This window comes from Gouania willdenowi, chromosome 16 (genome assembly GCF_900634775.1).
Source record: "Gouania willdenowi chromosome 16, fGouWil2.1, whole genome shotgun sequence".
Classification (NCBI taxonomy): Eukaryota; Metazoa; Chordata; class Actinopteri; order Blenniiformes; family Gobiesocidae; genus Gouania; species Gouania willdenowi.
Genome location: NC_041059.1, coordinates 3,476,211 through 3,501,855, shown reverse-complemented (window position 1 = coordinate 3,501,855; position 25,645 = coordinate 3,476,211). Strand labels below are relative to the sequence as shown.

General features: G+C 38.6%; 1 protein-coding gene across 1 annotated transcript; it reads left to right on the top strand.

Moving 5' to 3' along the window:
* Positions 1-89: 89 nt before the first annotated feature.
* stk40 (serine/threonine kinase 40) lies at positions 90-25,405 on the top strand. The gene is made up of 11 exons (XM_028471485.1): positions 90-296; positions 8,161-8,287; positions 9,710-9,795; positions 10,557-10,700; positions 11,855-12,079; positions 13,012-13,064; positions 17,298-17,413; positions 19,526-19,670; positions 19,772-19,891; positions 21,571-21,655; positions 21,746-25,405. Exons 2-11 carry the CDS (start codon positions 8,170-8,172, stop codon positions 21,962-21,964), a joined length of 1,311 nt encoding a protein of 436 aa, XP_028327286.1. The 5' UTR covers positions 90-296; positions 8,161-8,169; the 3' UTR covers positions 21,965-25,405.
* The last annotated feature ends 240 nt before the right edge of the window (positions 25,406-25,645 follow it).

Sequence of the window (25,645 nt, the reverse complement as noted above, 5' to 3'; positions counted from 1 at the left end):
CGCTGCACCCAGTTAGTGGTGAAACCGAGGCCTGTGATTGGCTGATCGGAGTTGTCAATCAAAAAATTGTGGCGTGTGCGTCACTTCCGTTGTCAGGTGGCGCTGTCGCTGTGGAAAGATGCGATCAGCGCGGAGCGGAGGCTTTTCCTTCACGGCTCGGTTCATGTGCTGGAGGAGCTGAAAACGAGCCCTAAAAAAACCCAAAACCGAACCGACGAGAGGCTTCGTTCACCTACGGAAATGCCGACGTTTTAACGGGGACTACGCACACGGAAACCCGGTGGTTGAGGCTTGAGGTAAGCGCGGAGGAGGCAGCGGCGGGACTACGTTCGTTGCTCTCGGGCTCTATCTACGGTACTAGCTACCAGCTGGAGTGCACTTTGTTTAAATGGCCTCTCCTGGTCGCTTTGTAGCCTTTAGCTTAGCGTTAGCTAACACACTTCACCCCGCACGGTTGTGCAAAATCCCTCCGGTACGCGTGCTAAGCAGAAGCGTGTGCGTGTTGCTCTGGTTCACACGGAAAACTCATGTTAATAGTGCGTGCCTCTTTGTGTGGCCGGTCAGCTCCGCGTTAGAAATCTACCGGACACCATGCTAACTGGTGACTGCATGCTAGTATTATCTGCTTTTTACAGACACACAAACAGTCTAAAAGCAGTTCATTCATTAAAACTTCATCATTAATAGTAATTAGCACCACGTGGATTAGACTTTAAGTCTTTGAATACTTGCTAACTTGAAGTTAGCACATAGTTTTACGCATTTTGGTAAAATATGTATTCTTTTACCACCTTTGAGGCTTGAATAATGTTGTCTTTAATGCAAAAACTTAAAAATATTGTCAACATCTGCACTCAGACTTGACATAAGTATGATTGAGAGAAACTTCATATTGTAGATTTGAGTCACCACTTCGCTGGGTTTCCACTTGATCCGAAACAGGAAGCCAGGAGTAAGTGGGTTGCAGTTTTAACACAGTTTTTATGCATGTATTTATTCATATAAACAATTGTGTAATCATGTAATGCATATTCTACCTTACACATTGTGCTGTTTGTTGTTTTTAAATGTCTCACATAGATCAGGAGGTTATGTTTGTGGTGTAAATGAGATTAAGTGGAGTTAAGCGGCTGCATATTAGTTGGTTTTCTGCCCGAATGCAGATCCGAGTGTCCACGTTGTTTTTATTTGAGTTAAAGTGACAGAACCTGAACAACGTGCGACAACAACGTGGTCGATTTGAATGTGAGGTGTTGCGGAGCAGCAGCAGCAGAGTGGCCCTTTAACTGTTATTTAATCTGCCATCCACACAAGCCCAGCCTGTTGTTATGGTAATATTATTTACTATTGTGTTTCATTGCTCTGTGGGTGTTTGGCACGAGTGGCATTAATTCCAATAAGGAACATTTACACCAGGGGGACTTTGGTTGGTGTCCCTCATGTGCTGATTGTCCATAACACTTTTGCATTTACACAATTTACCTCTAAAACACGAGCTATTTGGGATGTTTGGCGTCAATGTTTGGATGTTTATACCAATATTGGTTGATAACTGATCTATGGGTCATTTCATGTCATTTCAACAAATTACTTCGTGGTCTAGGGCTGCACAATTAATCACATTTTAATCGTGATCACAACTTTGGTTGACACGATTAAATACATTTGATCATCTGCAATGTTTACATTTAAAATAGGCAGCGACTATTCCTACGGTAGACGTATCAATATACCAACATTCTATACGTATGCCGCACCTCTTATTGGCCAGTTTAAGTCACGTGATAGGTCAGTCATTGACCAGTTTAGGTCACGTGACTAAGACTAAACCTAACCCTAAGGCGCTATGTACTTGTACTTCGGTAAATGTACCAATCGCACCAGGGGCTGTCTGTACGGCAACCAGACAAATAGACACTTTATTTAAAATATGTGCTCTGCACTCTGTAATAATGTATTTATTTCATAATTCTTGTTTATTTTTCTTTTTTTTTTAAAGTATAATTATTATTTAAAGCTTAATTTTGCACTGTAAACTATACACATATTGTTTTTTAAAAGTACTGTAATAAAACACAGCATTTTTTTTCCCTAACGTGATACGTAATTGATTACACTATTGATTAAAAAGCATCATGATTATAATATTTTGCCATTATCCTGCAGCCCTTCTTGAGATATGGAACAATTTTTCTTCACGTGACTTCTTCATTCTCATTTTGGACGCCAACTTTGTGTTATTTCACCACTTGTGAATATTTAAAAAAATCCTTTACATGAGGCCATTGTAGCTTGTTTCTGTCATATAATCATTTATTACTAGTTTTACACTAGTAACGTAAAAAAAAGTAATTTATAGGAAATGTAGAACATGAGAAATTTGTTCATAATAAATATTATGTTTTAAAAAAAATGGTTTTCTAATGCAATGGTTTTTATATGTTTTATGTTACTAGTGAAAATACAAACGAGCGCAGATTGTATCTTTGGAATACAGTGTGTAAAAAAACAAACGTGGTTCATCTCAATAAATAAACATGAATAAATCATAAAGAGCCAAAACATAACTGTAAACAATGAACTAGTGCACGTCTCCCAGTGTCTTCATTTAATAATCAATACTTCTGATTAAAAAAATGGCAGTTTATAATGCAGAAATGATCAGACACCTTTTATTTTTGTCATTGTTCGTATATTAAAATACACACAATGACTAAAATAAAGGTGAGTTGTGGTCGGAGGTCTTGGCTTCCATTAAAACATACAAACAAAAAATAGTTCAAGTGAAAAAAAAGACAGGCATAAATGGTCTGAAAAATTAATATATATTATTCAAATACACATTAAAAAAGATAAAAGAAAGCACAGAGTGACAGATCGTTCATGCAGCAAAAAAAAGTGAATGCATCACGTGTATATCATCATAGCCTACATTAATCGGCTGTATTATTGATCAATGTCCATTTATCGGTGAAAGCTAAAATCTGCCTCTGCAATTTTATTAATGTTTACCTGGGATTTCCATGTGTGTGTTATTGAAATTCTGACACTATTACTTTATATTTTTCACACACAGGCTTTGGTTACAGCAGCGTGAACACCTTCTATAGTGTGTGTTGTTTTTTTAACTGATCCTATTTCTGGAGAGCAGTGCACACTTGTTCTGGTGAGCGCTAACAGCGTTTTAGTTTGATATGAATCAGAGGCTGTATCTGTTCACATCCTCCCTGTGGTACAGAAGGAGCGCTCCATGCTGTCATCAGTGATGTCATTTAGGTCAGCGACAGCGTGCATTAGTCGCTTACATCGACCTTTCACTTTTATCATGTCTGGTGTTGGCTGTAGACGTAGATCAGCCTCCAGTGCTTTTACTGAGTGGTTCGTAGAGCTTTTGTTTTGACAGTTTGGTGAGTCTAAGGTGCAGGATCCGATCTGTTCATTTACATATCATCCAAAACACAGGGAATAGAAGCTGGAGCAGACATAAGCAACTGGTGCCCCCCCCCAAAAAAAACAAATTCATCAAAAATTATATTACAAGAAGTTATAAAGGAGTTTGAAGCCCAAGATTATATACAAAATAACTCCAAAAACACACAGAACAACAGCAAAATGCACAAAATATCAACAATAGTACAGAAAGTAAAAATAAAAACACAGAAATATTCTAAAAATACACAAAATGACAAAAGACACATGAAACAACCACTTAAACACACAAAATAGAGCACACATACAGAATAATTCTACACAAAGTATTAGTAAAAACACAGAAAAGATTACAAAAATACACAAAATGACAAAAACAATACAAGCAACCAATTAAACACACAAATTAACTACAAAAATCAACAAAACTAGAGCACACACAAAATAACTACAAAAGGCAAGGCATGGCAAATTTATTTGTATAGCGCATTTCATACACAAGGCAACTCAATGTGCTTTAGACGACCACAAAATATCAACAATAGTACACAAAGGCGAAATAAAAACACACTGAAAGATTCAAAAAAATTCATGCAAAATAACCACTTAAATGCACACTTGAACTACCAAAACAAACCGAACTAGAATACATACAAAATAATTCCCAAAAACACACAAAATGACAACAAAATGTACAAAATATCAACAAGAGTGCACAAAGTAAAAATAAAAATACACACTATGGTAAAAGAAACACGAAACAACAACTTAAACACACAGAATAACTACAAAACCAAACATAACTAGAATAAATATACAAATTGACTACAAAGAACCCCAAAATATCCAAAAATGAGAGCAAAATACACAATAACAACACACATAATGATTCAGAAAAACACACAAAATAACAATTAAAACAAGAACACACATCCAAAATAATTCCAAAGAAATACAGAATGAATGCACAAAATATCAACAGCAGTACACAAAGTGAAAATAAAAACACAGAGAAAGATTCCAAAAATACACAAAATGACAAAGGGCACACACAACAACCACTTAAACACACAAAAATAACGACAAAAACAAATAACTACATAAACAAGTATACAAATTAACCCAAAAGAAACACAAACAGAAGAAAAATCCAAAAGTGAGAGGAAAATACACATAAAATAATGAGAACACACATATTGACTTGACAAAAGTAATGCAAACACACATTTAAAATGATTCCAAAGAAATACAAAATGACTGAAAAAAAATAAAATACACAAACCTAAAAGAAAACACAAAAAACACACACAATATTTAAAACACAAAATGATGGCAAACAATGACAAAACCCTTTAGTTGTTTGCTGTGTTAATGCTCAGATTGGTCATTGTTTAAACACTTTTATAATGTGGCTCTTGGATCAAACACACTATTGTGGTTGACCATCTCTTCGGTTGTTGTTACCCAGGCTGTTTTGTTTACCATTCTTTAGCAGTGTATCTATTTAAAAATGTATTTAAATCTTTACAACATTCTCCCAATTTCAAACATAAATGTGAAATGACAGCACAGGAATACAATACGTGTGTGCATACATTTCTCACCCAGCAGATGAGTGATTTCCAAGCTTATCTAGATGGTTCTCTGTGAGTTTGATGTTCTCTTACTATTAACGGTGTGACTTGGAGACATTGTGGCATGTGCCATAAACACCGTCTAAAACCCACACCTCATCAGGCACAGTGGGTGATGACTAGCGCAGATAGAGACAGATGGGTGACAGACATGATGACTGTCTGATGTCTGCCATCAATAAAAAGCCTCATCGTGAGATCTCATAGCAGCCAACTGCCTTTTCTTCTTCTGCACAAATCACTGACTGCTGCAGGGAATGCGTTCAGTTAGGAGGTAAAAGTTCAAAGCCTAGTTTCACTTTGATGCTCTATTAAGTGTGTATTGCTTAATAAAGCAGGAAAAAAATCCTTGCTCTCTTGTTCTGCTAGTTTTTTTTTTTCTTTGTTCGATTGACAATTTTCAGCCCTTTTCCTTCTTTCCACTCAGATACCATCAACCGTATCCATGGAAACCCCAGAACAACTTTTTGATGTACTGTACATTATTGAAAAGCCAATGAAGGAGATGTAATATTAGAAAAGGAAACATTGAGTTGTACCTCAGTGTGCGATAGCTGTGACCAACTTTAAATGATGAAGGTCTTCATTATTCAACCCCATGTTTAACAAACATTTGGAAGAATTCAGCACTGCAAAGCTAACATGGAACATTAAGCTAGCGACTGCAACCTTTAAATTCCATGATTTTCAACATCCCAAATGTGCCCAAAATGAACTTTTTGCCTATAACTGTATGTGTGTGTATATATATATATATATATATATATATATATATATATATATATTGTTTTGCTTTGTTTGTTTTTTTTTTAAAGTTAAGGCATTACAAAAAATGGTAACATTGCCTTTCATTGACAATCTATTGTTATTATATTATCTACGATAAAGCTTATTTTACATAAAAAATACCACAAATAAATAGGTGTGCATTTTTAGAAACAGTGGTTCCCAATAGGTATTTAAAAAAAAAAACGCAATATTTTGCTGTTTCCGCGGTTGCGCAGGCAGGAATTCTTAGACTGTGACAAAGGCTGTAGAACAACATTATAACAGAGAAACAGCGTGAGGAAAAATGGAGAGCTTTCTTGTACGGTCGCCTGTGGCTGAGGTGATATTGTTCATGACATACGAGTGATACTTGTTATAAAGGCTATTTTGCACAAAAGTTGTCTTCAGATTTTTACTTGTCCTTTGGTGTACCTTGGTCACAAAAGGTTTGGGAACCACTGGTGTAAGCCATGTGAACCAATAGAAAGTGAGAATGGCAGCAGGGTGAATCATCCCTCTCGGTTCAGGGCACTACTTCCTTGTTACGGGAAAAGACGAGGTTTGATCACATGGTAACTAAACTCACTCTGAGTAAACATGGCTCTCAGTGGTAGATGGGATCTGTCACAGTAAAGTTTGTTTGTTTTTATAAATTATCACCATGAGTCATGCTTTCAGTGATATTTCCTAATTGACAGTTTTTTAGGAAAATGTTTTAAAATGTTCTGAGATGAAACGTGCTGCATACTGTATTTAGGAGTAGAAGGAGTTTTCACAGCAGACGTAAAGGATTAAAGCAGAGGTTCCTGACCTTTTTAAGTGTCCGGTGACGAGAGACTTTTTTTCTTTTCTTTAATTAGTTTTTCATGTCAAATTGTTGCAAATACAGAGTAGCCAGGATTAGTGCACAAAGTGACAAGTGCACTAATAATAAAACAAATAAACATATGATTTTAATGCATTTTTACCAGAGTTTTTTTTTTTTTACCAGGTCCCGACCCCAAGGTTGAAAAACACTGATGTAGAGCAACCAAAAGCAGCACACGTTGTCATTTGACTGAAAAAGTACGCCACCTCAGATATTTTTACACGGCATTTTATTTGAACTAGATTTATATTTGAGAAAGTTTAATTATAGGACAGTTATTTGATATTTATTAGTGGTGTCCCAATCCGATACTGATATTGATATTGGTCTGATCAGCCTGAAAATGAATATCGACTATAGGATTCAAATTTCCATTTGTTGTTTTTTTTGCAATTAATTTTTTATTTATTTATTTCTAACACAAAATAAGTAATTCATTTAAAAAAAAAAAAAGTAATAAAAGTAGATATGATTCATGCTGATATTGTATCGGGTCAATATTGGTATCGGCCGATACGCAAGGCTGCAATATCGTCATCATATCGGAAATGAAAAAGTTGTATTGGGACATCCCTAATATTTCATGTGTGATGTAGGGCTGCACAATTAATCTGATTTTAATCGTGATCGCGATTTTGTTTGCCACTATTAAATTAACCTGATCATCGGCAATATTTAAATTTAAAATACAGGCTCTGCACTCTGTAATAGTGTATTTATTCAGTTAGCTTTGGTACATTTTAAATTATTGGGGTAATGTTTTATTATAATTCCATTTTTTAGCTTAATTTTGCAAAACTGTACACATATTGTTTGTTTAAAAGTAGTGTAATAAAAACTCAGATTTTTCCTTAATATGATAAATAATTGTGATTATAATCGTGATTACAATATTGAAATAAAAAATAATAATCGTGATTATCATTTTGGCCATAATTGTGCAGTTCTAGTGTGACTTGTATTTGAAAAATAATGATAAAAAAAAATGTAAAAATTTAATTAATTGTTAAGCTGTTTTTACCTGTTTTTTTCTGTGTTTTATTTCTTACCAGACATTTTGATTCCAGGCGACCCCACATGGGGGTTAGAGATTTAAACTACAATGCGTTGTGTGAAAGCGTCTTGTGCCGCCTTGTGCCACACATTTCCATAAGAGTGCTGGTCCTGCATTTTAAATTGTGTCACGTGTTCTTTGCCTGTGGGGAAGATTAGATTAAAGGTGCCACCTTTAACACCAGCAGCCATCATGCTGAACGGGGCTGTAATGGCCTCACGTTTACACCACGGTGTCTGTCAATGTGTGAGAGGGTTATTTAAACCAGGGAGGCGGAGTTGCCCCGAGGTTGACTCTCCTCAACAATTAGTGTGCCCCTTATCTGCCTGAAGGACCACAAGTAAAGCTCCTGCTTGTTTTTATTTTTTATTGCATGCATGCACTAATAGGTTTTTGTCCCCCTGCAGGTCTCCAGTATGTCCAAGCGGCGCTCGTCGGAAAGGGGAGCTGGAGAGACATCGGGCAGGGCCAGTAAACTGCAGTGTACTGGGATATCTGGCAGTAACGCCAAGAGAGCCGGGCCCTTCATCCTTGGTGAGTTTGTAGTTCCTTAATCCTTAAAGATGCAGTTTAAGTTAATCAGATAAACACACAGGCTGTGTTGGAACGTACTGCTCATACTAAGTTTAACGTCTAAATGATTACTTAGTGCATTCTCATTAGATAGTATAAAAAGATTGAGTATGCCAGAAATTTTTTAAGAAAATGTTAAGTATGCATGGTAAGGGTGTAAGAAAAAATTGATTTAGCGATATATCACAATATTTCACCAAGCGATTATCGTATCGAGCCGAAAAATTTCCAAATTGATTTTCTTTTATAAATAAAAAATAACAAGAAATGACAAGAATAAAGTACCAAAAACACTTCTAAGAATCAGTCTGTGACTACATCCCACACAATGCGATGGTGGTGAAATGGGATTAAAAAAACAACACAAATCTTTTTAAAATCACAAATTAGAGTCAAGAAAAAGTAGTAAAGAGCGTTCAAAGAACCAAGTTTAAACTGGCAAATAGTGGGCATGAAAATTTGTGTGTGGTTAAATTGGCAAAAATAAGCATGAAATATGGTGAAAAGAGGTTCAAAGTGACAGTAATTAGGTGGAAAAGTGGTGGAAAGGGTTTATAAATGCTGAAAATGTATTAAAAGGAGCAAAAGTATGGCAAGAAAAAGTGATGAAAATAGGTTAAAATATGGCAAGTTTGGTGTGGTGACAGAAATAGCAAAAAAATGGGCTCAAATTGTTCAAAAAAATCTATTCTTAGTTTGTTGAAGTCATCTGGCGACCCCCTCCCAGTGTTTTGTGACCCGAAGGTTGAGAACCCCTGGTCGACAGGACCCCATGTCCCACAATGCAATGCAGGAAACCTTTCCGACAATGTCAAGAAACAGAGTACAAAACAAATTTCAACCTTTGCCATCTGTTTTTGAGCACATGATCTTTTATTTATTGACCTTTGAAGGCCTACGCTGTCTTCATCTGATAACAAATGATCATTTCCAACACTTGAAAACATATCAAAACATCAGCCAATCAAATATCAGTTCCTCTCTCACACATTGTGACCATGTGATCTTACGCTAGTGCAGGAAACTAGAGAAAGGTATGTGTGTGCATGAGTTGTGGGATGTCGCTGTGTGTGCACGACTTAAGACAAGAATGTGAAAAATTTGGCTGATCCCCTTGACATTGGTCAGAGTGGTCGGAGTCCCCCCCCCACACACACACACACACAAACCCTGGAAACCATAGATTCTGTGACAGACCCATTCTCTGCACTTCTGATCTCCAGCAGTTTGCCAATGAAAACATAGCACTTTAGGTGTTAATGGGTGTCTGTAATGAGTTAGAGTGAGAGAACACACACACACACACACGCACACACACACTCCAGCATGCAGTCTGCCTTTTGCCTTTTGCTCACGCAGCTGTTGCTGCTCTTATCCCCACAGGGCCCCGTCTGGGCAACTCACCAGTGCCCAGCATAGTGCAGTGTCTGGCCAGGAAAGACGGAACAGATGATTTCTATCAGCTCAAAGTAAGTCAGTTTGCACAGTGCACGCACATATCAGAACCAAGCAATATTTGAAAAGAGATGCACTCATTACCTTTACATTCACCATCTTTTTTATTTGATCAGTCATTGAATTTAGCTCTAGGTATTTGTGCAGTCAACCATGAGGTGTCTTTATTCAATCATTTATTTTCTGATTATCTAATTTCATGTTTTGAGGCATTTGGGGTATTGTTATACACCCCTTTTTCTTCATAAATGCTTGTAATTGTAATAATGTCAGTGACGTCGAGCTGTAGAGCTGTCCCAAACCATTAATCTCATGAATATTTTTTCAGGTAAAGATTATTTAACATCACTTGATCAATGCTACTCTTCATACAACAAGGATCTCAAACCATCTCTTAACATTTCAACATTTGTTTTTTATTTAAACACTTAAACACTGCCATTGTTGTTGATGGGAGTTCTTCTTCTTCGTCTTAAACATTTGGCGGCTTAGCGGCTAGATTTTCATTGCATTACCGCCACCACTAGACTGGCATGGGACAACCTATATATTTGCAACGATGCATCGACGTATTGTTCCAACTCTAAATGCCCAACAGTCAAGCAAAACAGTTGGTCTTTATTTCAATCGGGTCTGGTCACATGGTTAATCTATGGTTTTTCTGCTCATTTTCCAACCATTAAAAGCTGGACCGTGTTTATAAAGTTGTGTTTTCTGTTGTCGAGCACATAACGAGTGGTATAAAAAGCTTGGCTCTGGTTTTTTTCCATCACAGATCCTGACCCTGGAGGAGCGAGTGGACTCTGCTGGGGAGACCCAGGAGGAGCGGCAGGGGAAGATGCTTCTTCACACAGAATACTCCCTGCTTTCCCTGCTGCACAACCAGGATGGTGTGGTCCACCACCACGGCCTCTTCCAGGTACACCTCACACTAATACTGCTTAGGTCATCGAAATACCGTGCAATCGTTGTATTCTATTCTTGACTGTGCTGTGTGTGAGGTAGGGATGTAAGGATATTTCCAGAATTGGCTAAAAATCAATGGAAATAAATGGGGATTAAAATGGATCAAGCACAGTATGTGTTTCAGTCTAAATAATAGGGGGCGCTGTGACTGTTTTAGTGACGCTAGTTTAGACGTCACGGTAGCGGCAGGTGTAGACCTTTAATCTGGCCAGAAAAACACCCACCAGAGCACGACCCGAACTCGTCCAGCCCGAATGACATCATCGTCTCTTTAAGCTTGAAACCACTTGAACCAGACGCTATTCATGTCTGTGTGCACATGAATGATCCGAGGAGGGTCTGCATCTATTTCTGCATCTTTCGTGCTAATAGAAGCACATCACCTGATTAACAGTGCAACGTCCGAACCCGTGGTATATGCATCGAAAATAAGCCTGAAGCTACAGCACAGAGCAACACCGACAAACACACACTCACACACAACAAAAACATGTTAATTTCAAGCCAGGAACATGAGCAAACTTTTCTAATGTTTTTTATTTTATTTCTTTTAAAAAATGTGTATATTTTTGTTTAACTTTTCCTGGTGATAAAATGAAGAAAGAGGCAGTTTATTTTGGTTCATGAGTTCAAATGGTTTGTAATCAGGTTATAAGAAGAAAATATATTGGTTTAAAACATTAAACAGGCAGCAGTGCATCGTCCTTACCCATCCGTCTCTCCTGACTTTGTTCCTGTGATGTTTGCTCTCTCTTCCATTCTCTCTGTCCATTCTTTCTCTCATTCATGCCGTTGCTGATCCAGGTTAGCGGCGCTCCCAGAATAGCAGCATTGAGCCGTGCACTCTGATTCATTTAGGCCTGCAGTATTGATCGGATTATTGTCGTGAGTTTCCACAGTGAGAGACAGCCGGTTAATAATGGACTCCTAAAAAAAAGAACCCACAAAGAAGAAAACCCTCAGACACGCTGATAGAGAAATCAATTAAGAAAAGAATTGGTCTCTCATGCACTTATCTTACACTTTGTTTAATCCACATTTAGATTGCTTCTCTAGTATTTACTGGATGCTGATGGGCGTTAGACTCATGAAAGTATTTATCATCAGGATCGAGCGTATGAAATCGTGGAGGACATGGAGGCCAACAAAGTGCGTAAAATGAAGAAGCGGATCTGCCTGGTGCTCGACTGCCTGTGCGCTCACGACTTCAGCGACAAGACGGCGGATCTGATCAATCTCCAGCATTACGTCATCAAGGAGAAGCGCCTGAGCGAGCGCGAGGCCATCGTCATCTTCTACGACGTGGTGCGTGTGGTGGAAGCTCTTCATAAGGTGAACACGAAATGGAATCCTTGTTATTTTCTATCCCCAGAGAAAACAGTATTACTACTTCAGTTAAAGGGATTCTCCACTGTTTTTACAAATGTGTCCTAAAACCTTTGAAATGCACTTATTAAAAGGTCTATGCCTAACATAATGCATTATTTACACCATGTTTGTTTCATTCACTACTTTACAGTTTTTCACCTTGTGTTCTTCCATCTTGAAATCACATGATTGATGATGTCACACGGCCCCACTACCTGTTTGTGGAGTGAAGCATTCAGCCTGATTTTTAGATCATTTAGTAGCTTTTTAGTAAAAAGTGACAAAGTCTGCTGCTTTTGGTTGCTCTAAATAATCATGAAAAGTTAAAGATGTCAATGTAAACCTCTTTTGTTTACTGAAAGAGGATAAAAACATTGTGACCTCAGGGGCCGACAGATCAAACTCTGTGGTTTTGTAGTAGACAATGAAGCAGAGAAGAAAAGCTCTCCTCAGGGACCTTTGCTTCCTCTTAGTGCGCTGACAAGCTCTGGTGGCTGGAGTTAAGCCAGTAATCACCGACTGTTGAAGACACACAAACCCTGAGAATACAAGTCATTTTGGGTGAGAGTCCTTCATCAGTCGGATGGTTTTAGGGAGTGGAGCCAAGTGACATCAATCAATCATGTGATTTTAAGATGGCAGAACACAGGCTCTAAAACTGCAAAGTTAATAAAACTAACATGGAGCATAATAATGTGTTTTGTTAGGCATAGTTACTAGCGTTCAAAGGTTTTAGGCCACATTTGTAAAAACAGTGGAAGATCCCTTTAATGCTGGGAATATAAATGTCTGTATTTGCTGCTTTTATGTATTTCTGATTACTTTCATGCTACATCTGCTGCTACTTCAAACCAACACGATGCTACGACGCTAATGTCTGTTTGTTTTGTCCGCAGAAAAATATTGTGCACAGAGACCTCAAACTTGGAAACATGGTGCTCAACAAAAGGTAATTCCATGCTCTACCCTTTATATGGTGACTTATCCTGGCAGGGAGATTGCTGGTTAGTCATTTTATTTTGACAGGAAGCCACGTGATGTGTGTGTAAAAGGCTTGAGTCGACCTGACTAAACTTCTACATAGTTTATTTGGCTTCAAACTAAAGCAGAGGTCACATTCTCAGACGGCCGAGCAGCCCCAGGACTTTAAACCACGCTTCCCCATGTGTGCGTTAAATAAATGCTGATGATTCATTCCATCAGTTGATTCTTTGGCGAGAAATGAGAACTAGACTTTACAGCTGAAACAGAACAAAGAATTCTACATTATCACTTTGTTCTCTAATGCAAGTGTGAATGTTTTTGACCTCAAAGGAGTGTGATATAATGAGAAAGCTCATGTTTAACCCTTCTGTGGTGTATTGATTCTCAGTTTGCCAAAACTGCAGGAAGGATATTATTACTAATCCTGGGAGAAATGTATGGCCTCAGATTTTTCATTTCTAAATTTCCCCAATTACATTTCTCGCGCTAATAGAAAGTTTGAGATTCAGGTCCTCAACCTACCTTTTTATTTTGTACAAACTTTCACATTAACCAGCACCCATGGTGGTAGTTATGGTAGTGATGGTGGTAGTGATGGTGTTCTGGGTGATGGATAGAGAGGCAAACAGGAGAGTAGAACACTGCGTCCTGACTGCAGACAAAGGAGAGGTTTGCCAAAGGGCCCATAGCTCTGAGCTGACACACACACACACACACACACACACACACACACACACACACACACACACACACACTTATTTACCCAATACTTGGCCCATTCCAAAACTCCTTTTTTGATCCTTGTTTTTGTCCATGGAACTACGTTTATCCCCTTTGTCTGATACTTTTTGATGCACATCTTTAACGTTGCCTTTGCTTGAACACACACACACAAGAACACACGCGCGCACACACACACACACACACACACACACACACACACACACACACACACACACACACACACACACACACACACACACACACACACACACACACACACACACACACACACACACACACACACTTATTTACCCAATACTTGGCCCATTCCAAAACTCCTTTTTTGATCCTTGTTTTTGTCCATGGAACTACGTTTATCCCCTTTGTCTGATACTTTTTGATGCACACCTTTAACGTTGCCTTTGCTTGAACACACACACACACACACACACACACACACACACACACACACACACACACACACACACACACACACACACACACACACAGAGACAGGGTTAATGGATGTACAGTCACTGTGTGAAGGAGAAAGGTCGTTTCAGGGCAGGCTGATTACAAAATCTCCTCTCGCTTCATATCAGTCTGGGAAATGCACTTATTGACCAGTCAGCAGTTTACTCACTCGTTCTAGTATGTATTGAAAAACACTTTCTTATATCTGTCACTAAATCAGGGGTGTCAAACTCATTTTAGTTTTATGTTTGATCTCAAGTGGGTCACAGATTATAGGCTGGAAAACAACAAATTTCAACAATCTTATGCCCTACTTTGCACTTCCACATTTAAATGATATGTAAAGTATGTAAATAACCAACAATATCCAAGCAATAAGTGACAGATATCAGTCCCTGCAAGATCTTCACCTACATTTACTTGATTTTGGGGAAATCTTGTTGAATAATTTGAGGAAAATTGCAGGGTTTTGTGTAAAATTGAGAATTCTTTCAACAATTCAACTTTTAAAAATGATTGCCATCATGTGATCAAAGGAAATATTCTAAAGTTCAATTGAATCTGTGTATTTTGATGGACTGCGATATGTATAATCAAATTAGTTAGTAATTTACACATTGATTCTTCATGTTTTTTTCAGTATTTTCTTTAACTTAAAATACAAATTGTATTTAAAATAAAAAAAAATGTATTTTTGAAAAAAAAGTGGTTTTTTATTATGTTATTTTTGTAATTCTTGAGTGTAATTGAAATCGTAATCAAATTTTAATTAATTGCACAACCTTATACCTACGTCCACTACCTAAATTGAATCTTATCTAAATGCACAAGCCTATAAATGTATTCAGATCCTTTTATAGGTGATGAACTTGCGCCGTCTTTCACCTTCCCACTCGTCCACTGGTTGTCTGAATGAGAAAAGGACGTAGTGGGGAAAGGCTCAAACCACAGGGGGATGTTTAGGTTTCTGCTTTCCTGCCTTAGCCGAGGTCACGTGACAGGAAACGGAGACGGTGCCGTCTCGTTTCAGCCTCCAGGGATCCTTCGCCTCACGAGGCAAAAAGTGAAATTTCATTTAGCCAATCTCCGGTGTAAGAATAGAAACGCTGAGGTCGTGATGCACTCAGAGAGAGACGGCGTTACACAGGAAACTCTTATTCTGAAGGTCGTTGAGGAAGTGCACTAGGTAACTCTTACAGAGCGTTTGGTTCGATATGTGTGATGGATTCAACAGTTTTTTATTAGAAAGCAGATGTTCTAATGCAATGGCTTTCAACCATAGGGTCAGGAACCCATTTGTGGTTGCAAATATAAACAATTTGAGCCCATTTTTGCTTATTTTTTTTGTAACCATTTTTCTGCAACTACACAAAACTTGCCATATTTTAACCTATTTTCATCACTTTTTCTTGTCATATTTTTGCTCCTTTTAATGCATTTTTGCTAGATTACTCCTATTTCTGACACTTCTCCATTATATTTCAATGTCTTTTCTACACATTTTTTCCACTTGCAAGACATTTTGGGCACTTATAAACACTTTTCCCACCTAACGTTGCAAACGTTGACACATTATTGTCACTTTTCACCATATTTCCTAAATTTGCCTGAATGTTCACACTTATTTCCTGCCATTTTTAAGCTAATACCGACACTGTCAACCCTTTTTATAATAATAATTATGATGATGATAATTAATTAATTTTTTAAGCACTTTTAAAATACTCAAAGACACTTTATAGTTAAAAACAATTACACACAAGTCAAATAAGAAACTAAAAGCAATAAAGGTAAATACAGAAAATGCGGAACAATCATAAGTTAGAAGCGAGTTTAAAAAGGTGAGTTTTGATGAGTGATTTGAAACAGGGGTGGGACAGTGTTGAATGTGTGTTCCAGAGGGAGGGGGCAGCTATGGAGAAGGTTCTGTCTCCCCAGGTTTAATGCTTGGTTCTGAGAGGGGGAGATGGGAGGGTTTTACCACTTTTCCTGTCCAGTTTTACCCACTCTAATTTACAACTTTTAACCCATTTCTGTGGTTTTTAAAATCTCATTTCACCACATTTTTGCACCCTTTTTTTTCTCCCTTTTAACCCATTTTATTTTTGATTAAAACAAAGATTTCCATCTTTAATCTGACTATATACTATGGAGCAAATAATACTAAACGTCCTGGATAACAGTAGATATTATTCAGATGAGAAGCGGTGTTTACTGTTCACTATATTATGTTTGTCTTCAGGATGGGAGGGGTCTTAATGGTGCAAAGGGAAGTTGCTTATTTTTTTAATTATTTTTTTTTACTGTGCAGACGTCCTCATGAGAACAATGATCCGTAGCCACTGGTTGACTCATGTGTTTGTTTTCTCTGCTCATTGTCCTGCTGTGTGTCATGTTTGCTTTCACTGTCATTAACAAACTCACCTTACTTTGAACCTTTAATGCTTCACAGTTTAAAACTAAACAAACAAATGAATCCAAGTTATTGTTAGTTACTTTTCAGATTTGAGAGTACAATGGTTGATTGTTCTGTTGGTCTCTAAAGGTCGTCGTTATTCTGCTGTGTAGTGTTTGCTTTGCATCATTATGAAATGATATACAGTAAATACCAGCTGGGGAATCGATCTCAGTGACGTCCATGTTTGTTCCTCACAGGCAGCTCCATGTGCTCCTGTCAGGTTTACACGGCTAATGTTTAGCCTCTGGCAATAATGGCTCCACACCAGGATATAAGCCTGATTAATCCAGATTTGTACGTAGCAGTACAGATACAGTGCACTGGGCTGGTTTTAGATATTCAACAGCATGTGTGAAAGCAGGGCTGCAACACTAAGGGTGTTTATCCAGTGTTGATATCAGATATCCTGCATCTAATCTTTACGCAGTAAATATGGCCCAGATACTGCATGAGGATGTGTTTTTCTCTTATAGAATGTGTTGTATAGTAAATGAGAAATCATTGAGGAAGCATGAAGGTGTGTTTGCTTGTTTTCACCCACAGGACTCACCGTATCACCATCACCAACTTCTGCCTGGGGAAGCACCTGGTGAGTGAGGACGACCTGCTGAAGGACCAGAGAGGAAGTCCCGCCTACATCAGCCCTGATGTATTAAGTGGTGCGTAAAAATCAAACAAAAAATGCTTTTTCTCCAGTGCTTGTTGCTTTTTCTATATTTTCTGACCTCTATGTAACGTGTTCTGTGGTGTGTGCACGTCTGCTGCTTTTCTCTTTGTTCTCGTACAGTTACAGAGCTTTAGTTTGTCACATATTAAACATGCTGCTTCACTAGCGTCATTGTTTCCACTGATGAAAACGTGCAGAAAGCAGAGCAGAGAGTGCATCGAGTCTGAAGCTGTAGCTGCATCTCCCTGCGTGTGTGTATCAGCTTTACGTGACAGGCACGCAATTAAACAGAGCTGCAGTGACTCATGCACTGATGACTCACGGGAGGGAAACTACTCCCATCAACCCCTTCCCCTCCCCCGCCCATGCATATGTGCATGTATCACAAGCTGGAACACAAACGCCTGCTGCTGCCTCTGAAAACAGAAAACTATAGGGACTCAAAAATATTCCCAAATATATCAGCAATTGTCCTTTTTCAGATTTTACCGGTTTTTTTTGTTTTGTTTTTTTTTTTTTTTTTAAAGATTTTCACGTTTTTTTCTTCAGATTTTCACCCTTTTTTTCTTTTTTTAGATTTTCATGGTTTTTTCCATGTTTTTCAGATTTTCACATGTTTTTTTTAGAAATGTCACCAACATCCAAATTATGCATGTGAAAAATATAAAAAGTACATGTTAAAATTGTGGATATATCTGTTAGTAACCCTAACCCCATAGAAAACCAGGATGCTGCTTTTATTTGTTTGTTTTACCTGTTGTCATTTTTAGCTTTGGCATGAAATTAAAAATAAGAAAATTTAAAAAAGAAAACAGTGTGTGAGAAACGGGAGTGTCCTGACATTTTAGAGGAATGAGTATTCGTGGTGATGTCATAGCGTGTGTTTGCTCACTGAGGTAATGGCCTCGCAAACCTTCCTGCTTGACTGGAATCAAACCTGTTTAGTGGTTGATCACTGCTTATTCTTAATGGTTAAAATAGCTTTTGCAGTAAAAACAACAACAGAAATAAGTAAATAAATGATATCTGACCTCAGTGGGACAGTTTCTGGACAGTTTTAGGAGTCGCTGCTTTTGCTATTTCTCAGAGCAGCGTGAAAAGCACAGTTAGTTGGTTGGAGTGCGTCCTAGCCCTAAACAAGCCACACTACAGAACATATATTACGATAAGTATGTCCTTTAATTCATTCCTCTGCTCATTTACGTTTATACTCCAGCTTTTTATTTCCTCATCTAAATTATTGTAATATGGTCTGAGCCTACCCATCTCAAGAAATTATGTATTATTCAGAAAATAATTTTAAGATTGCAGACCCTTTCTAAAAAATTAGAATATCATGAAAAAGTTGTTTCATTTCCATAATTCTATTCAAAAAGTTAAACTTTCATAGATTATAGATTCAGGGCCCACAATTTAAATAATTTCAAGTATTTATTTGTTTATTATTACATAATTTGGGCTTCCAGCTCATAAAACCCAAGAAAACAGGATTTTAAAAAAATTAGAACATTTCACCCCAAATCATGACTGACTGGATGTTTCACACTGGACCTCAAGCACCATGGGTTCTGTTCCTCACACGTCTTCTTCCAAACCCTTGGAGCTTGATTCCTTCTGTTTCAATTATTTAGTAAAAAGAACAACATAAAGGAACATTACTGAACAAAATGCACACAATAAGATGTCTTTCACATGAACAATTCTATTTATTGCCAAATACGTATTCACCTTGTGAATACAGGTCTTGCCCAGTTTTTTATTATTATATATTGTTTCTCAACAGGATTCGTTCCCTCCTTGCACCTTTAAGGTTCTTTTTAAAAAATAAATGAAAAACTCACTCACACTTGCTGTCCCTTAGAGAAGACAAAGACTAAAGTGTCTCATATTGTGCAGCTGTTTGTAAATAAATGTGCCTGTGTGGCATTTTTCATCAGCAAATTTAACCTAGAATTATCTTTCCAGTACGATTTTTATTGTGTTAAAAAAATATTGAGACTTATATCTTGTATATATTGTAATTTTGTGAAAAAAACTATTGAAATGTGAATTTTGGTCTAAATCGCCCAGCCCTAGCCTGATGGTGTTTTGTTCTCGTCCCCAGGTCGGCCATATTGTGGTAAACCCAGTGACATGTGGGCTCTGGGTGTGGTTCTGTTCACCATGCTCTACGGACAGTTCCCCTTCTATGACAGCATACCTCAAGAACTCTTTCGCAAGATCAAGGCGGCCGAGTACTCCATCCCAGAGTGAGTGCCTCTCTAAGAAGAGACGACACAAGCTGGATATTTTTTTATTTAAACAATCAGTAAGTTGTCTTCTCCTCTGTGTTTTCTCATGTTGACCACAGAGACGGACGGGTGTCGGAGAACACGGTGTGTCTGATCAGAAAGCTGCTGGTGCTCGACCCTCAGCAGAGGCTGACGGCAGGAGAGGTTCTGGAGTCTCTCAGCGCCATCATTTCCTCATGGTAGCTGCTCCCCCTGCTGGTCACATGCATATATGTCACAATATTTTATCATTTTATTTTATTTTGGACTGTGGCTGTGTTAGCAATGTCCCACTAACGTACTGTACACTACGAACTCAATGAGTAGTATATACTGTCTACTACACGGATGGGCAACTATCACAGCTGGGGCCACAAAAATGTGATTGTATCTGATCTGAGGGTCACATGATCAACAGTCATGTCAGCATTTAGAATAATGACCAATCAGAGCATTAATACAGAGCAAAAAAATGGTTTTGTGTTTTTGTTGTCTTTGTGGTTTTGTTGTTTTGTCAGTTTATAGTCATTTGAAGTCGTGCGTTTTTGTTGTTTTCTGTATTTTCATTTTGTGTAATTTTGTGTACAGTTTGTGTGTCTTTGGAGCTATTCTGGAATGTGTTGTTTTTTGTATTTTTGTAGTTCTTTCGTTTAAGTGGTTGTTGTCATTTTGAGAGTTTTTTTTGTGTTTTTGTGTACTTACTGCATTTTTATTTTATGTATTATGTCGGGCTTCCAACTTCTTGAAACACAATTTTGGAGAATTTATTTTGGGGGCTGCACAAAATTAGAATAAAGCCCCCGGGCCGTCAGTTGCCCATGTCTGGTTTCTATATTATGTATGATTAAGAGCCGTATAACCTGTGAGGTGCGAAGCACAGAGCGGAAGGTTATCTTTTACCCTACGTTTATCTGTCTGTCTGTCTGTCAGCAAGATAACTTGAAAGGTTATGAACAGATTTGTATGAGATTTTCAGGAAATGTTGATAATGGAACAAGGAACAGGTGGTAACATTTTGGTGATGTTTTGGATTACCGAAAATGAGAAAATACCAAAAAATAGTTAAATAGGAGCTGTGCCTGAGCCTGCACCTTTAAACGTGGTGGCTTATGGGTAATGTAGTAGTGGTAGGGAAGTGCTTTACGTGTATGTCCCGCCCGGTACTCGTGCTGTACTTGGCGGAGGTCTGCGCTCTCTCAGTGCTCTAGTTTGCTAAAGCGTTAAAAAGCTAATGGAAGACAAGAAGAGATGCTTTTATTTTGAAAAGAGGATGTTAGATTTTTAGCTTGAAGCCAGTGTCACGTACTGAGTTTACCTCAGTACTGAGATTATAACCCTAACATAATTCAATCAACAAATAAAACACGTGTCTATTCACATTGAAAACAAAAATAAACAAAATGAATAATTTTTTTTTTCTCGCAAAAATTAATTTTTTGGTAGTGCGCATGTGCACATATATATACAACAGAAATAAGTAAACAATATATACAATCTCAGTACGACGTGAACTCAGTACATGACACCGGTCCCAGGGCCATTTTACATTTTGCTCACAATGCATTATGAGACGGTTGAGTATGACTGTGTGACCACTGTGCATACTTAAATGTCCCCCATATAGTATACATCCCGTTGTTTCTCGCGTACTCAATGTTTTCATACTATCTAATGTGAATGCACTATATACTAATTTTGACGTCAAACTTAGCATGAGTAGTACGTTAGCATGAGTAGTACGTTAGCATGAGTAGTACGTTAGTGTGATATTTTAAACATGGCGTGTGTTTGTGCTTTAATATTCTGTTTGGCTTTTTGGAGCCATTTGAAACAGCCGTGTGTGTGTGTGTTCCTAAACCTTGGTGCGGTGTGATTGCAGGCAGTCCGTTTCATCGATGAGCGGCCCTCTACAGGTGGTACCTGATATTGATGACCAGGTGAATAATCCAGAACATTTGCAGGAGGTGAGATCTGAGGGACATTCATTTCTTTTTGGCTCCGACACTGTCATCAGCTGATCGTAGTAAATGTTTTTCTTTGACTATCGTTGACAGGCCAAAGCAATCGAAGAGTCTTCTCAGTACGAGTTTGAAAACTACATGCGTCAGCAGCTGCTGTTGGCCGAAGAGAAAAACACTATCCACGAAGCCAAAAGCTTTCTCACCAAACGCCAGTTTGGCAGCATCCCGCCCGTGCGGCGCCTGGGCCACGACGCGCAGCCCGTCAGCCCGCTGGACGCCGCCATCCTAGCGCAAAGGTTCCTCCGGAAGTAGTCTCCGCCTTCCCCTGCGTCCAGGCTGAGGACTACACAGAGAAGCGTTGGAGTAAAACCCCCCAAACTAAGCTGGTAAACAAATGGCTGTGGTTAGCTTAGCAGCACCAGAACAAACTCTCAGCCACGAAGTTCTCACGTCTGGACCCTCGCGCTATCGATGGAACCGCCTGCGGGAAAAGATCTGAACCAAAGGACTTTGGCTCTCGTCAGATCTCACTGTGCAACAAAAGCTGACTCGGCAAACTCGGCACTAAGACGAGGCTCAGCCTGAAGTGCTGATGTACTGTACGCCCCCCCGCCAGGCACCCTGCAGAGTCATGTAGCCCCCCCTCTTCTTTTCTTTCATGTGTGGGATCACCTGATTACAGATGTCACTTCTGTAGACCTCCATCTGCCCCTCGTCCTCCTCCTCTTTCCCTTTCTACTGGAAACAATCTTGGTCTTGTTTAAGTTCAAATCAATCTACCTCTCTGTGTCTCTTCTGTTGGTGGTCACATGGTCACTGTTCTGAGACAAGGGATTGTAAGAGCCGCGTCCTGATGCTACCAGTGACATAAAGCATTAATGTTGTGATATTGCTTAGAAAACTCCATCAGTGAGTTTAAAAAAAATCTGAATAAGCTCTGGTTTTTTGTTTTGTTCTGAATCATATTTAGCTGAATAAGTAGCAGTTTTGTCCCTAAAGTAGAATCAACGGAATGGAAGAGTACGCGTTTGCAGCAAAACTTCATCTTCTGCTTTTAACCGTTTCCCCTGTGGAAATCATGTTAGCATCTCGGCATCTACTGCGCGATGCCTGGAGGAAGTCCCAATGCCAAGAACCCGGATGAGGAAACGCTGTGGGATAATCTCTCTGCCAAGGAACACTCGTCGCGATGCGTCGTGAAGATCGGCCACTGTCAACTTTTCCATTGCCATAAAAAAAAAAGTCTGGATTTCCATCCCAGCCACGGAGCGCACTACCAACACCCGATCAGAATCCACTGGCTTCCAAGCATCCAGACGTATCCCCGTTTCTCTCCACCACAACACATCAACACTCAAGTTAACGCTTTTCATTCTTTCAGTTGTTGTTTTTTTAAAGAGGGCAAATCGAAGAGCCGCGTAAACCTTGACAGCCGTAAAGCTCTCCTCCAATTGTGGTCGTTCTCTGGCCCCGCCCTCGCTGCCAGACACTGTGAAAAGACAGGACTGTACCGTACGTTTAGGATCATCTCATCGGTAGAATCCGAACTGTAATATTTCGTCGGAAACGGGGAACACTCACAGTTTAAAGAGCAGTCGCCGTGTTTTCGTGGCACTTGATGGTTCATGCTCTCTCCAACATGCGACTGTTAGACCTCCACCTGGGTGTAACCCGGTACCTACTCAGCTAGTCGGACCTGATCCTTGTTTCTAATCAATTGCATGAACTCGGACTCTGGAATATTTCCAAAGGTTTTTAACTTGCTCTTTTTTGTTTTTATGTTGATTTATTTATTGGTTCGTCTCCACACTCTCATTTTACCACCACCTCGACTGGGGCTCGTCTCACAGACATTGGGTCTTGATTGAACTTCTGTCCGTAAAACAGGCCCCACATCTTTTTTTCAGCTTTAAAGTGTTATCCTTCAGCCCCTTTCTTTTCATTTTCATCTATGTACATTAAAAAGTAGCATTTTCTTTTTTTTTATCTTAAGGATTTCTTGCCATACGGCCACAAAACCTTGTGGCGACATTAAGCTACCCGAATAATAATAAGACTGACTTTTGCATAGTTCTATTTTTGAAACGGAAGAAAACTAAGTAAAACGTGCATGTCGTTTTAATTTATCGAAGGGGTATAGAACCATTTCTTTTGTTCTATCATTGCCCCCTCCCGCAGAACCCTCATTGTGGGCTGAACTTTGGTCAGTATGTAAATAATAATGGACCCTCTCTACTGCACCAGTCATCTTGTATGTACAGTTGTTACACCAACACATGCCAATCGTGGTGTATTTTAGGCCATGTTGGCCACATTCAGAGGCTAAATGCAGCCATGGGTAAACAACAGTATTGTAGTAATGTAAGTCGCTCATCACCTGTGGAACGTGTCCCAACGCCATCCATCCAGCCATCCATCCATCCTGAGTTTGTCACCGCTTCCACTCAAAGAGAGCGGTTTGGTTTTTCTTGCTCGTGGATCGGAAGCTGCAAGTCGATGTCAGTTGATTTGTTGACGTTAAACTGCATCGTGGACTGAAAAGCATGGAAATAGTGTAAAAATACGACTGTTGCATGATTTCCAAAGGCCACAAAGTTAAAGATACTACAGTGTACGTTTTAGGACATCCTCAGGTCTCAGAGTGAGGTATCATGACTCAGCAAAACCACTGTGATTAATCAAACCAAAACGGACTCATGACTCAGGCAAACATCCGTCAGATGACACAGCCTCAGGCTTCAAAATAAGACTCAATGTTGTCACGCTGTAAAATACAACATGGTGTTTTATTTTGAAGGAGCCAGGGGTCCATAGAAGTTTAAAAGCCATTCTTTACTTTTATTTTTTAAAAGTTAGAATATATCAACATATTTTTTAATTAAACTTCATAATTAAATTAAGTGTTGATATATGTTAACCTTTAAAAATAAATAGGAAATTACAGTTTTCAACGTTAATCTTGTATCCGAAGCAGCACGTAATGATTACGTCATGTGTACTCATGACTCAGCAAAACCTTCATCAGATGAAACGGCCCCACTTGTCAAACCAAATGCCGTTAAATAAACCAGCCTCAGGATTCAAAATAAGTCATCACACTCAATCGCCTCACGCCGTAAAACATGACACAGCGTTTTATTTTTCAACAGGAAGTCCAACGTATTGTTTGATCAATAAATACATAGGTAAATGAATCATTGATACATCTTAAAATAACAGCTTTTAACTTACTCTCATATCCGAAATGTTTGATTTTGACTTTTTATTTTGAAGCCTGAGGCTGTGTCATTTGATGCCATTAGGTTTGATGGAGGTTTTGCTGAGTCATGAGTCGGTTTGGTCTGATGCCTTTCTCTGAGACCTGAGGATGTCCTATAACGTGCACCGTACCTTAGGTTGATTCACAATATGACGGTAGAAGTAAAAGTTTTCCAAATTCTGTTTTATCTCATTCTTCTGGACGTTTTAAACATTTGTACCAAAAACTGAGTCAATATAACGTCTGCATGGGGTGACACGCCATTCAGAAATGTGATCAATTTAGTCATGATTAGTTTCTCCTAATTAAATAAGAACATTAGAACAGTTCAAACACTATCTGCAAATAAATAAAAAAAAAAAAAACGTCAAGATTGTTAGTGTGCCACCCTCTAGTGATTGACTCCATTTTTGGTACAAATTCTTACAATGAACAATGCAAAAAGTGATCTGGCAAAATTTGGTGTAAATTATTTAGTGAACCCCCCCCCCCCCCAATACACACACACACTTAAGTATTAATTCCCCTGAACATGATCTGTTTATTTCTTAGTTTTTATTACATATTTGATGGTATATCACTGATGTATCGCGGCTGTAGGACGTGACGTGTGCTTCAGATCCAACAGGATAATATGATTAAATATATTATTAAATATGTGGTGAGCTGCTTGGTTGGATGGACACGACGGACATGGAAATACATAAAGCATAAAATTGTACAGATGAAATACA